The 14,722-nt window shown below is 46.3% G+C and overlaps 1 protein-coding gene across 2 annotated transcripts in view; it reads right to left on the reverse strand.

The window, feature by feature from the left end:
* Nucleotides 1-14,722, reverse strand: part of LOC139366481 (LON peptidase N-terminal domain and RING finger protein 1-like) — a 36,547-nt gene that overhangs the window by 6,631 nt on the left and 15,194 nt on the right. For both annotated transcript variants that reach the window (XM_071103994.1, XM_071103993.1), the window contains exons 8-9: nt 13,828-13,986; nt 13,481-13,643 (exon numbers count right to left, since the gene is read on the reverse strand). In XM_071103994.1, the coding sequence (XP_070960095.1) occupies nt 13,481-13,643; nt 13,828-13,986 (322 nt within the window). The remainder of the gene's footprint in view (nt 1-13,480; nt 13,644-13,827; nt 13,987-14,722) is intronic.

A 14,722-nucleotide genomic window follows, 5' to 3' on the forward strand; every position in this document is an offset into this window, starting at 1 on the left:
CTTGTGGTCCTGCATGTATTCTATATCAGCAGCGTGGTATCTAGCTCTCTTCAGTGTGTGTGGGATTGTACCTTGTGGTCCTCCATGTATTCTATATCAGCAGCGTGGTATCTAGCTCTCTTCAGTGTGTGTGGGATTGTACCTTGTGGTCCTCCATGTATTCTATATCAGCAGCGTGGGATCTAGCTCTCTTCAGTGTGTGTGGGATTGTACCTTGTGGTCCTCCATGTATTCTATATCAGCAGCGTGGTATCTAGCTCTCTTCAGTGTGTGTGGGATTGTACCTTGTGGTCCTCCATGTATTCTATATCAGCAGCGTGGTATCTAGCTCTCTTCAGTGTGTGTGGGATTGTACCTTGTGGTCCTGCATGTATTCTATATCAGCAGCGTGGTATCTAGCTCTCCTCAGTGTGTGTGGGATTGTACCTTGTGGTCCTCCATGTATTCTATATCAGCAGCGTGGTATCTAGCTCTCTTCAGTGTGTGTGGGATTGTACCTTGTGGTCCTCCATGTATTCTATATCAGCAGCGTGGTATCTAGCTCTCTTCAGTGTGTGTGGGATTGTACCTTGTGGTCCTGCATGTATTCTATATCAGCAGCGTGGTATCTAGCTCTCTTCAGTGTGTGTGGGATTGTACCTTGTGGTCCTCCATGTATTCTATATCAGCAGCGTGGTATCTAGCTCTCTTCAGTGTGTGTGGGATTGTACCTTGTGGTCCTCCATGTATTCTATATCAGCAGCGTGGTATCTAGCTCTCTTCAGTGTGTGGGATTGTACCTTGTGGTCCTCCATGTATTCTATATCAGCAGCGTGGTATCTAGCTCTCTTCAGTGTGTGTGGGATTGTACCTTGTGGTCCTGCATGTATTCTATATCAGCAGCGTGGTATCTAGCTCTCTTCAGTGTGTGTGGGATTGTACCTTGTGGTCCTCCATGTATTCTATATCAGCAGTGTGGTATCTAGCTCTCTTCAGTGTGTGTGGGATTGTACCTTGTGGTCCTCCATGTATTCTATATCAGCAGCGTGGTATCTAGCTCTCTTCAGTGTGTGTGGGATTGTACCTTGTGGTCCTCCATGTATTCTATATCAGCAGCGTGGTATCTAGCTCTCTTCAGTGTGTGTGGGATTGTACCTTGTGGTCCTCCATGTATTCTATATCAGCAGCGTGGTATCTAGCTCTCTTCAGTGTGTGTGGGATTGTACCTTGTGGTCCTCCATGTATTCTATATCAGCAGCGTGGTATCTAGCTCTCTTCAGTGTGTGTGGGATTGTACCTTGTGGTCCTCCATGTATTCTATATCAGCAGCGTGGTATCTAGCTCTCTTCAGTGTGTGTGGGATTGTACCTTGTGGTCCTGCATGTATTCTATATCAGCAGCGTGGTATCTAGCTCTCTTCAGTGTGTGTGGGATTGTACCTTGTGGTCCTGCATGTATTCTATATCAGCAGCGTGGTATCTAGCTCTCTTCAGTGTGTGTGGGATTGTACCTTGTGGTCCTCCATGTACTCTATATCAGCAGTGTGGTATCTACCTCTCTTCAGTGTGTGTGGGATTGTACCTTGTGGTCCTCCATGTATTCTATATCAGCAGCGTGGTATCTAGCTCTCTTCAGTGTGTGTGGGATTGTACCTTGTGGTCCTCCATGTATTCTATATCAGCAGCGTGGTATCTAGCTCTCTTCAGTGTGTGTGGGATTGTACCTTGTGGTCCTCCATGTATTCTATATCAGCAGCGTGGTATCTAGCTCTCTTCAGTGTGTGTGGGATTGTACCTTGTGGTCCTGCATGTATTCTATATCAGCAGCGTGGTATCTAGCTCTCTTCAGTGTGTGTGGGATTGTACCTTGTGGTCCTGCATGTATTCTATATCAGCAGTGTGGTATCTAGCTCTCTTCAGTGTGTGTGGGATTGTACCTTGTGGTCCTGCATGTATTCTATATCAGCAGCGTGGTATCTAGCTCTCTTCAGTGTGTGTGGGATTGTACCTTGTGGTCCTGCATGTATTCTATATCAGCAGCGTGGTATCTAGCTCTCTTCAGTGTGTGTGGGATTGTACCTTGTGGTCCTCCATGTATTCTATATCAGCAGCGTGGTATCTAGCTCTCTTCAGTGTGTGTGGGATTGTACCTTGTGGTCCTGCATGTATTCTATATCAGCAGCGTGGTATCTAGCTCTCTTCAGTGTGTGTGGGATTGTACCTTGTGGTCCTCCATGTATTCTATATCAGCAGCGTGGTATCTAGCTCTCTTCAGTGTGTGTGGGATTGTACCTTGTGGTCCTGCATGTATTCTATATCAGCAGCGTGGTATCTAGCTCTCCTCAGTGTGTGTGGGATTGTACCTTGTGGTCCTCCATGTATTCTATATCAGCAGCGTGGTATCTAGCTCTCTTCAGTGTGTGTGGGATTGTACCTTGTGGTCCTCCATGTATTCTATATCAGCAGCGTGGTATCTAGCTCTCTTCAGTGTGTGTGGGATTGTACCTTGTGGTCCTGCATGTATTCTATATCAGCAGCGTGGTGTCTAGCTCTCTTCAGTGTGTGTGGGATTGTACCTTGTGGTCCTCCATGTATTCTATATCAGCAGCGTGGTATCTAGCTCTCTTCAGTGTGTGGGATTGTATCTTGTGGTCCTCCATGTATTCTATATCAGTAGCGTGGTATCTAGCTCTCTTCAGTGTGTGTGGGATTGTACCTTGTGGTCCTGCATGTATTCTATATCAGCAGCGTGGTATCTAGCTCTCTTCAGTGTGTGTGGGATTGTACCTTGTGGTCCTGCATGTATTCTATATCAGCAGCGTGGTATCTAGCTCTCTTCAGTGTGTGTGGGATTGTACCTTGTGGTCCTCCATGTATTCTATATCAGCAGCGTGGTATCTAGCTCTCTTCAGTGTGTGTGGGATTGTACCTTGTGGTCCTCCATGTATTCTATATCAGCAGCGTGGGATCTAGCTCTCTTCAGTGTGTGTGGGATTGTACCTTGTGGTCCTCCATGTATTCTATATCAGCAGCGTGGTATCTAGCTCTCTTCAGTGTGTGTGGGATTGTACCTTGTGGTCCTCCATGTATTCTATATCAGCAGCGTGGTATCTAGCTCTCCTCAGTGTGTGTGGGATTGTACCTTGTGGTCCTCCATGTATTCTATATCAGCAGCGTGGTATCTAGCTCTCTTCAGTGTGTGTGGGATTGTACCTTGTGGTCCTCCATGTATTCTATATCAGCAGCGTGGTATCTAGCGCTCTTCAGTGTGTGTGGGATTGTACCTTGTGGTCCTGCATGTATTCTATATCAGCAGCGTGGTATCTAGCTCTCTTCAGTGTGTGTGGGATTGTACCTTGTGGTCCTCCATGTATTCTATATCAGCAGCGTGGTATCTAGCTCTCTTCAGTGTGTGTGGGATTGTACCTTGTGGTCCTCCATGTATTCCATATCAGCAGCGTGGTATCTAGCTCTCTTCAGTGTGTGTGGGATTGTACCTTGTGGTCCTGCATGTATTCTATATCAGCAGCGTGGTATCTAGCTCTCTTCAGTGTGTGTGGGATTGTACCTTGTGGTCCTCCATGTATTCTATATCAGCAGCGTGGTATCTAGCTCTCTTCAGTGTGTGTGGGATTGTACCTTGTGGTCCTGCATGTATTCTATATCAGCAGCGTGGTATCTAGCTCTCTTCAGTGTGTGTGGGATTGTACCTTGTGGTCCTGCATGTATTCTATATCAGCAGTGTGGTATCTAGCTCTCTTCAGTGTGTGTGGGATTGTACCTTGTGGTCCTGCATGTATTCTATATCAGCAGCGTGGTATCTAGCTCTCTTCAGTGTGTGTGGGATTGTACCTTGTGGTCCTGCATGTATTCTATATCAGCAGCGTGGTATCTAGCTCTCTTCAGTGTGTGTGGGATTGTACCTTGTGGTCCTCCATGTATTCTATATCAGCAGCGTGGTATCTAGCTCTCTTCAGTGTGTGTGGGATTGTACCTTGTGGTCCTGCATGTATTCTATATCAGCAGCGTGGTATCTAGCTCTCTTCAGTGTGTGTGGGATTGTACCTTGTGGTCCTCCATGTATTCTATATCAGCAGCGTGGTATCTAGCTCTCTTCAGTGTGTGTGGGATTGTACCTTGTGGTCCTGCATGTATTCTATATCAGCAGCGTGGTATCTAGCTCTCCTCAGTGTGTGTGGGATTGTACCTTGTGGTCCTCCATGTATTCTATATCAGCAGCGTGGTATCTAGCTCTCTTCAGTGTGTGTGGGATTGTACCTTGTGGTCCTCCATGTATTCTATATCAGCAGCGTGGTATCTAGCTCTCTTCAGTGTGTGTGGGATTGTACCTTGTGGTCCTGCATGTATTCTATATCAGCAGCGTGGTATCTAGCTCTCTTCAGTGTGTGGGATTGTACCTTGTGGTCCTCCATGTATTCTATATCAGCAGCGTGGTATCTAGCTCTCTTCAGTGTGTGGGATTGTACCTTGTGGTCCTCCATGTATTCTATATCAGCAGCGTGGTAACTAGCTCTCTTCAGTGTGTGTGGGATTGTACCTTGTGGTCCTGCATGTATTCTATGCATGTATATCAGCAGCGTGGTATCTAGCTCTCTTCAGTGTGTGTGGGATTGTACCTTGTGGTCCTCCATGTATTCTATATCAGCAGTGTGGTATCTAGCTCTCTTCAGTGTGTGTGGGATTGTACCTTGTGGTCCTCCATGTATTCTATATCAGCAGCGTGGTATCTAGCTCTCTTCAGTGTGTGTGGGATTGTACCTTGTGGTCCTCCATGTATTCTATATCAGCAGCGTGGTATCTAGCTCTCTTCAGTGTGTGTGGGATTGTACCTTGTGGTCCTCCATGTATTCTATATCAGCAGCGTGGTATCTAGCTCTCTTCAGTGTGTGTGGGATTGTACCTTGTGGTCCTCCATGTATTCTATATCAGCAGCGTGGTATCTAGCTCTCTTCAGTGTGTGTGGGATTGTACCTTGTGATCCTCCATGTATTCCATATCAGCAGCGTGGTATCTAGCTCTCTTCAGTGTGTGTGGGATTGTACCTTGTGGTCCTGCATGTATTCTATATCAGCAGCGTGGTATCTAGCTCTCTTCAGTGTGTGTGGGATTGTACCTTGTGGTCCTGCATGTATTCTATATCAGCAGCGTGGTATCTAGCTCTCTTCAGTGTGTGTGGGATTGTACCTTGTGGTCCTCCATGTACTCTATATCAGCAGTGTGGTATCTACCTCTCTTCAGTGTGTGTGGGATTGTACCTTGTGGTCCTCCATGTATTCCATATCAGCAGCGTGGTATCTAGCTCTCTTCAGTGTGTGTGGGATTGTACCTTGTGGTCCTGCATGTATTCTATATCAGCAGCGTGGTATCTAGCTCTCTTCAGTGTGTGTGGGATTGTACCTTGTGGTCCTGCATGTATTCTATATCAGCAGCGTGGTATCTAGCTCTCTTCAGTGTGTGTGGGATTGTACCTTGTGGTCCTCCATGTACTCTATATCAGCAGTGTGGTATCTACCTCTCTTCAGTGTGTGTGGGATTGTACCTTGTGGTCCTCCATGTATTCTATATCAGCAGCGTGGTATCTAGCTCTCTTCAGTGTGTGTGGGATTGTACCTTGTGGTCCTCCATGTATTCTATATCAGCAGCGTGGTATCTAGCTCTCTTCAGTGTGTGTGGGATTGTACCTTGTGGTCCTCCATGTATTCTATATCAGCAGTGTGGTATCTAGCTCTCTTCGGTGTGTGTGGGATTGTACCTTGTGGTCCTCCATGTATTCTATATCAGCAGCGTGGTATCTAGCTCTCTTCAGTGTGTGTGGGATTGTACCTTGTGGTCCTCCATGTATTCTATATCAGCAGCGTGGTATCTAGCTCTCTTCAGTGTGTGTGGGATTGTACCTTGTGGTCCTCCATGTATTCTATATCAGCAGCGTGGTATCTAGCTCTCTTCAGTGTGTGTGGGATTGTACCTTGTGGTCCTCCATGTATTCTATATCAGCAGCGTGGTATCTAGCTCTCTTCAGTGTGTGTGGGATTGTACCTTGTGATCCTCCATGTATTCCATATCAGCAGCGTGGTATCTAGCTCTCTTCAGTGTGTGTGGGATTGTACCTTGTGGTCCTGCATGTATTCTATATCAGCAGCGTGGTATCTAGCTCTCTTCAGTGTGTGTGGGATTGTACCTTGTGGTCCTGCATGTATTCTATATCAGCAGCGTGGTATCTAGCTCTCTTCAGTGTGTGTGGGATTGTACCTTGTGGTCCTCCATGTACTCTATATCAGCAGTGTGGTATCTACCTCTCTTCAGTGTGTGTGGGATTGTACCTTGTGGTCCTCCATGTATTCTATATCAGCAGCGTGGTATCTAGCTCTCTTCAGTGTGTGTGGGATTGTACCTTGTGGTCCTGCATGTATTCTATATCAGCAGCGTGGTATCTAGCTCTCTTCAGTGTGTGTGGGATTGTACCTTGTGGTCCTCCATGTATTCTATATCAGCAGCGTGGTATCTAGCTCTCTTCAGTGTGTGTGGGATTGTACCTTGTGGTCCTGCATGTATTTTATATCAGCAGCGTGGTATCTAGCTCTCTTCAGTGTGTGTGGGATTGTACCTTGTGGTCCTGCATGTATTCTATATCAGCAGCGTGGTATCTAGCTCTCTTCAGTGTGTGTGGGATTGTACCTTGTGGTCCTCCATGTATTCTATATCAGCAGCGTGGTATCTAGCTCTCTTCAGTGTGTGTGGGATTGTACCTTGTGGTCCTCCATGTATTCTATATCAGCAGCGTGGTATCTAGCTCTCTTCAGTGTGTGTGGGATTGTACCTTGTGGTCCTGCATGTATTCTATATCAGCAGCGTGGTATTTAGCTCTCTTCAGTGTGTGTGGGATTGTACCTTGTGGTCCTGCATGTATTCTATATCAGCAGCGTGGAATCTAGCTCTCTTCAGTGTGTGTGGGATTGAACCTTGTGGTCCTCCATGTATTCTATATCAGCAGCGTGGTATCTAGCTCTCTTCAGTGTGTGTGGGATTGTACCTTGTGGTCCTCCATGTATTCTATATCAGCAGCGTGGTATCTAGCTCTCTTCAGTGTGTGTGGGATTGTACCTTGTGGTCCTCCATGTATTCTATATCAGCAGCGTGGTATCTAGCTCTCTTCAGTGTGTGTGGGATTGTACCTTGTGGTCCTGCATGTATTCTATATCAGCAGCGTGGTATCTAGCTCTCTTCAGTGTGTGTGGGATTGTACCTTGTGGTCCTCCATGTATTCTATATCAGCAGCGTGGTATCTAGCTCTCTTCAGTGTGTGTGGGATTGTACCTTGTGGTCCTGCATGTATTCTATATCAGCAGCGTGGTATCTAGCTCTCTTCAGTGTGTGTGGGATTGTACCTTGTGGTCCTCCATGTATTCTATATCAGCAGCGTGGTATCTAGCTCTCTTCAGTGTGTGTGGGATTGTACCTTGTGGTCCTCAATGTATTCTATATCAGCAGCGTGGTATCTAGCTCTCTTCAGTGTGTGGGATTGTACCTTGTGGTCCTGCATGTACTCTATATCAGCAGTGTGGTATCTAGCTCTCTTCAGTGTGTGTGGGATTGTACCTTGTGGTCCTCCATGTATTCTATATCAGCAGCGTGGTATCTAGCTCTCTTCAGTGTCTGTGGGATTGTACCTTGTGGTCCTGCATGTATTCTATATCAGCAGCGTGGTATCTAGCTCTCTTCAGTGTGTGTGGGATTGTACCTTGTGGTCCTGCATGTACTCTATATCAGCAACGTGGTATCTAGCTCTCTTCAGTGTGTGTGGGATTGTACCTTGTGGTCCTCCATGTATTCTATATCAGCAGCGTGGTAACTAGCTCTCTTCAGTGTGTGTGGGATTGTACCTTGTGGTCCTGCATGTATTCTATATCAGCAGCGTGGTATCTAGCTCTCTTCAGTGTGTGTGGGATTGTACCTTGTGGTCCTGCATGTATTCTATATCAGCAGCGTGGTATCTAGCTCTCTTCAGTGTGTGTGGGATTGTACCTTGTGGTCCTGCATGTATTCTATATCAGCAGCGTGGTATCTAGCTCTCTTCAGTGTGTGTGGGATTGTACCTTGTGGTCCTGCATGTATTCTATATCAGCAGCGTGGTATCTAGCTCTCTTCAGTGTGTGTGGGATTGTACCTTGTGGTCCTGCATGTATTCTATATCAGCAGCGTGGTATCTAGCTCTCTTCAGTGTGTGTGGGATTGTACCTTGTGGTCCTGCATGTACTCTATATCAGCAGCGTGGTATCTAGCTCTCTTCAGTGTGTGTGGGATTGTACCTTGTGGTCCTCCATGTATTCTATATCAGCAGCGTGGTATCTAGCTCTCTTCAGTGTGTGGGATTGTACCTTGTGGTCCTCCATGTATTCTATATCAGCAGCGTGGTATCTAGCTCTGTTCAGTGTGTGTGGGATTGTACCTTGTGGTCCTCCATGTATTCTATATCAGCAGCGTGGTATCTAGCTCTCTTCAGTGTGTGTGGGATTGTACCTTGTGGTCCTCCATGTATTCTATATCAGCAGCGTGGTATCTAGCTCTCTTCAGTGTCTGTGGGATTGTACCTTGTGGTCCTGCATGTATTCTATATCAGCAGCGTGGTATCTAGCTCTCTTCAGTGTGTGTGGGATTGTACCTTGTGGTCCTGCATGTACTCTATATCAGCAACGTGGTATCTAGCTCTCTTCAGTGTGTGTGGGATTGTACCTTGTGGTCCTCCATGTATTCTATATCAGCAGCGTGGTAACTAGCTCTCTTCAGTGTGTGTGGGATTGTACCTTGTGGTCCTGCATGTATTCTATATCAGCAGCGTGGTATCTAGCTCTCTTCAGTGTGTGTGGGATTGTACCTTGTGGTCCTGCATGTATTCTATATCAGCAGCGTGGTATCTAGCTCTCTTCAGTGTGTGTGGGATTGTACCTTGTGGTCCTGCATGTATTCTATATCAGCAGCGTGGTATCTAGCTCTCTTCAGTGTGTGTGGGATTGTACCTTGTGGTCCTCCATGTACTCTATATCAGCAGTGTGGTATCTACCTCTCTTCAGTGTGTGTGGGATTGTACCTTGTGGTCCTCCATGTATTCCATATCAGCAGCGTGGTATCTAGCTCTCTTCAGTGTGTGTGGGATTGTACCTTGTGGTCCTGCATGTATTCTATATCAGCAGCGTGGTATCTAGCTCTCTTCAGTGTGTGTGGGATTGTACCTTGTGGTCCTGCATGTATTCTATATCAGCAGCGTGGTATCTAGCTCTCTTCAGTGTGTGTGGGATTGTACCTTGTGGTCCTCCATGTACTCTATATCAGCAGTGTGGTATCTACCTCTCTTCAGTGTGTGTGGGATTGTACCTTGTGGTCCTCCATGTATTCTATATCAGCAGCGTGGTATCTAGCTCTCTTCAGTGTGTGTGGGATTGTACCTTGTGGTCCTCCATGTATTCTATATCAGCAGCGTGGTATCTAGCTCTCTTCAGTGTGTGTGGGATTGTACCTTGTGGTCCTCCATGTATTCTATATCAGCAGTGTGGTATCTAGCTCTCTTCGGTGTGTGTGGGATTGTACCTTGTGGTCCTCCATGTATTCTATATCAGCAGCGTGGTATCTAGCTCTCTTCAGTGTGTGTGGGATTGTACCTTGTGGTCCTCCATGTATTCTATATCAGCAGCGTGGTATCTAGCTCTCTTCAGTGTGTGTGGGATTGTACCTTGTGGTCCTCCATGTATTCTATATCAGCAGCGTGGTATCTAGCTCTCTTCAGTGTGTGTGGGATTGTACCTTGTGGTCCTCCATGTATTCTATATCAGCAGCGTGGTATCTAGCTCTCTTCAGTGTGTGTGGGATTGTACCTTGTGATCCTCCATGTATTCCATATCAGCAGCGTGGTATCTAGCTCTCTTCAGTGTGTGTGGGATTGTACCTTGTGGTCCTGCATGTATTCTATATCAGCAGCGTGGTATCTAGCTCTCTTCAGTGTGTGTGGGATTGTACCTTGTGGTCCTGCATGTATTCTATATCAGCAGCGTGGTATCTAGCTCTCTTCAGTGTGTGTGGGATTGTACCTTGTGGTCCTCCATGTACTCTATATCAGCAGTGTGGTATCTACCTCTCTTCAGTGTGTGTGGGATTGTACCTTGTGGTCCTCCATGTATTCTATATCAGCAGCGTGGTATCTAGCTCTCTTCAGTGTGTGTGGGATTGTACCTTGTGGTCCTCCATGTATTCTATATCAGCAGCGTGGTATCTAGCTCTCTTCAGTGTGTGTGGGATTGTACCTTGTGATCCTCCATGTATTCCATATCAGCAGCGTGGTATCTAGCTCTCTTCAGTGTGTGTGGGATTGTACCTTGTGGTCCTGCATGTATTCTATATCAGCAGCGTGGTATCTAGCTCTCTTCAGTGTGTGTGGGATTGTACCTTGTGGTCCTGCATGTATTCTATATCAGCAGCGTGGTATCTAGCTCTCTTCAGTGTGTGTGGGATTGTACCTTGTGGTCCTCCATGTACTCTATATCAGCAGTGTGGTATCTACCTCTCTTCAGTGTGTGTGGGATTGTACCTTGTGGTCCTCCATGTATTCTATATCAGCAGCGTGGTATCTAGCTCTCTTCAGTGTGTGTGGGATTGTACCTTGTGGTCCTGCATGTATTCTATATCAGCAGCGTGGTATCTAGCTCTCTTCAGTGTGTGTGGGATTGTACCTTGTGGTCCTCCATGTATTCTATATCAGCAGCGTGGTATCTAGCTCTCTTCAGTGTGTGTGGGATTGTACCTTGTGGTCCTGCATGTATTTTATATCAGCAGCGTGGTATCTAGCTCTCTTCAGTGTGTGTGGGATTGTACCTTGTGGTCCTGCATGTATTCTATATCAGCAGCGTGGTATCTAGCTCTCTTCAGTGTGTGTGGGATTGTACCTTGTGGTCCTCCATGTATTCTATATCAGCAGCGTGGTATCTAGCTCTCTTCAGTGTGTGTGGGATTGTACCTTGTGGTCCTCCATGTATTCTATATCAGCAGCGTGGTATCTAGCTCTCTTCAGTGTGTGTGGGATTGTACCTTGTGGTCCTGCATGTATTCTATATCAGCAGCGTGGTATTTAGCTCTCTTCAGTGTGTGTGGGATTGTACCTTGTGGTCCTGCATGTATTCTATATCAGCAGCGTGGAATCTAGCTCTCTTCAGTGTGTGTGGGATTGAACCTTGTGGTCCTCCATGTATTCTATATCAGCAGCGTGGTATCTAGCTCTCTTCAGTGTGTGTGGGATTGTACCTTGTGGTCCTCCATGTATTCTATATCAGCAGCGTGGTATCTAGCTCTCTTCAGTGTGTGTGGGATTGTACCTTGTGGTCCTCCATGTATTCTATATCAGCAGCGTGGTATCTAGCTCTCTTCAGTGTGTGTGGGATTGTACCTTGTGGTCCTGCATGTATTCTATATCAGCAGCGTGGTATCTAGCTCTCTTCAGTGTGTGTGGGATTGTACCTTGTGGTCCTCCATGTATTCTATATCAGCAGCGTGGTATCTAGCTCTCTTCAGTGTGTGTGGGATTGTACCTTGTGGTCCTGCATGTATTCTATATCAGCAGCGTGGTATCTAGCTCTCTTCAGTGTGTGTGGGATTGTACCTTGTGGTCCTCCATGTATTCTATATCAGCAGCGTGGTATCTAGCTCTCTTCAGTGTGTGTGGGATTGTACCTTGTGGTCCTCCATGTATTCTATATCAGCAGCGTGGTATCTAGCTCTCTTCAGTGTGTGGGATTGTACCTTGTGGTCCTGCATGTACTCTATATCAGCAGTGTGGTATCTAGCTCTCTTCAGTGTGTGTGGGATTGTACCTTGTGGTCCTCCATGTATTCTATATCAGCAGCGTGGTATCTAGCTCTCTTCAGTGTCTGTGGGATTGTACCTTGTGGTCCTGCATGTATTCTATATCAGCAGCGTGGTATCTAGCTCTCTTCAGTGTGTGTGGGATTGTACCTTGTGGTCCTGCATGTACTCTATATCAGCAACGTGGTATCTAGCTCTCTTCAGTGTGTGTGGGATTGTACCTTGTGGTCCTCCATGTATTCTATATCAGCAGCGTGGTAACTAGCTCTCTTCAGTGTGTGTGGGATTGTACCTTGTGGTCCTGCATGTATTCTATATCAGCAGCGTGGTATCTAGCTCTCTTCAGTGTGTGTGGGATTGTACCTTGTGGTCCTGCATGTATTCTATATCAGCAGCGTGGTATCTAGCTCTCTTCAGTGTGTGTGGGATTGTACCTTGTGGTCCTGCATGTATTCTATATCAGCAGCGTGGTATCTAGCTCTCTTCAGTGTGTGGGATTGTACCTTGTGGTCCTCCATGTATTCTATATCAGCAGCGTGGTATCTAGCTCTGTTCAGTGTGTGTGGGATTGTACCTTGTGGTCCTCCATGTATTCTATATCAGCAGCGTGGTATCTAGCTCTCTTCAGTGTGTGTGGGATTGTACCTTGTGGTCCTCCATGTATTCTATATCAGCAGCGTGGTATCTAGCTCTCTTCAGTGTCTGTGGGATTGTACCTTGTGGTCCTGCATGTATTCTATATCAGCAGCGTGGTATCTAGCTCTCTTCAGTGTGTGTGGGATTGTACCTTGTGGTCCTGCATGTACTCTATATCAGCAACGTGGTATCTAGCTCTCTTCAGTGTGTGTGGGATTGTACCTTGTGGTCCTCCATGTATTCTATATCAGCAGCGTGGTAACTAGCTCTCTTCAGTGTGTGTGGGATTGTACCTTGTGGTCCTGCATGTATTCTATATCAGCAGCGTGGTATCTAGCTCTCTTCAGTGTGTGTGGGATTGTACCTTGTGGTCCTGCATGTATTCTATATCAGCAGCGTGGTATCTAGCTCTCTTCAGTGTGTGTGGGATTGTACCTTGTGGTCCTGCATGTATTCTATATCAGCAGCGTGGTATCTAGCTCTCTTCAGTGTGTGTGGGATTGTACCTTGTGGTCCTGCATGTATTCTATATCAGCAGCGTGGTATCTAGCTCTCTTCAGTGTGTGTGGGATTGTACCTTGTGGTCCTGCATGTACTCTATATCAGCAGCGTGGTATCTAGCTCTCTTCAGTGTGTGTGGGATTGTACCTTGTGGTCCTCCATGTATTCTATATCAGCAGCGTGGTATCTAGCTCTCTTCAGTGTGTGGGATTGTACCTTGTGGTCCTCCATGTATTCTATATCAGCAGCGTGGTATCTAGCTCTCTTCAGTGTGTGTGGGATTGTACCTTGTGGTCCTCCATGTATTCTATATCAGCAGCGTGGTATCTAGCTCTCTTCAGTGTGTGTGGGATTGTACCTTGTGGTCCTCCATGTATTCTATATCAGCAGCGTGGTATCTAGCTCTCTTCAGTGTGTGTGGGATTGTACCTTGTGGTCCTCCATGTATTCTATATCAGCAGCGTGGTATCTAGCTCTCTTTAGTGTGTGTGGGATTGTACCTTGTGGTCCTCCATGTACTCTATATCAGCGGTGTGGTATCCATCTCTCTGTCCTCTCTTCAGGACCCTGAAGCGACTTCCTCCCACACAGTCCACATACGAGCGACCGTCAGGCAACACCTCTAGGCTATGAATCTCCAGCATACAGCCGTAGTCTGCAAATCTGGAGAACACACAGAGACACACAGACAGAGTTGTTGGAAGCAAGCTGAAAGGGTTATGTGAAAGACAATCAGATCCCCAGCACAGTGTGGCTCAGCATAGTAGTGTAAAAGGGGAAGAGAGTCAGATACACTCAGGGTTCATTTTCATACCAGTATTTTCAGATTGTATACATCACGACCCACCCTTTTCCATGTTCGTAGCTGCACATGCCAAACTTCCTGGTGCCCGTCTCCATGCATCGTCTCATCATGAGGCGATAACGAGGCTCGAAGATGTGGAGAGGACAGGGCACGCCCGGGTACGCCACCGTACACACAAAGATAGGGATGTCCTTAGTTAGACTGGGGGATGGAGGGAGAGAAACAGAGAGCGAGACAGAAAGCAGAAAGAGTGACAGAGGATGAAAAAAAGAGAGGATACAGAGAGACAAATATATATTTAATCAGGGTAACAGTGGTGTTGAGGAGATGTGTATTTAATACACACAGTCAAAAGACTCACCAACTCATTCAAGGGTTTCTTTATTTGTACTATTTTGTCAAATAATAGTTAAGACATCAAAACTATCAAATAACACATGGATTCATGGAGTAACCCAAAAACGGTAAAACAAAGTAGCCACCCTTTGCCTTGATGAAAGCTTTGCACACTCTTGGCATTCTCTCAACCAGCTTCATGAGGTAGTCACCTGGAATGCGTTTCAATTAACAGTTGTGTCCCCTGTTAAGTTATTTTGTGGAATTTCTTTCCTTCCTAATGTGTTTGAGCCAATCAGTTGTGTTGTGACAAGGTAGGGGTGGTATACAGAAGATAGACCTATTTGGTAAAAGACCAAGTCCATATTATGGCAAGAACAGTTCAAATAAGCAAAGAGAAACAACATGCCATCATTACTTTAAAGGCATGAAGGTCAGTCAATGCGGAAAATTTCAATAACTTGTTGCAGTCGCAAAAACCATCAAGCTTCATGATGATACTGGCTCTCATGACAACCGGCACAGGAAAGGAAGACCCAGAGTTACCTCTGCTGCAGAGGATAAGTTCATTAGAGTTAACTGCACCTCAGATTGCAGCCCA

Source organism: Oncorhynchus clarkii, chromosome 14 (genome assembly GCF_045791955.1).
Source record: "Oncorhynchus clarkii lewisi isolate Uvic-CL-2024 chromosome 14, UVic_Ocla_1.0, whole genome shotgun sequence".
In the NCBI taxonomy this organism is placed as follows: Eukaryota; Metazoa; Chordata; class Actinopteri; order Salmoniformes; family Salmonidae; genus Oncorhynchus; species Oncorhynchus clarkii.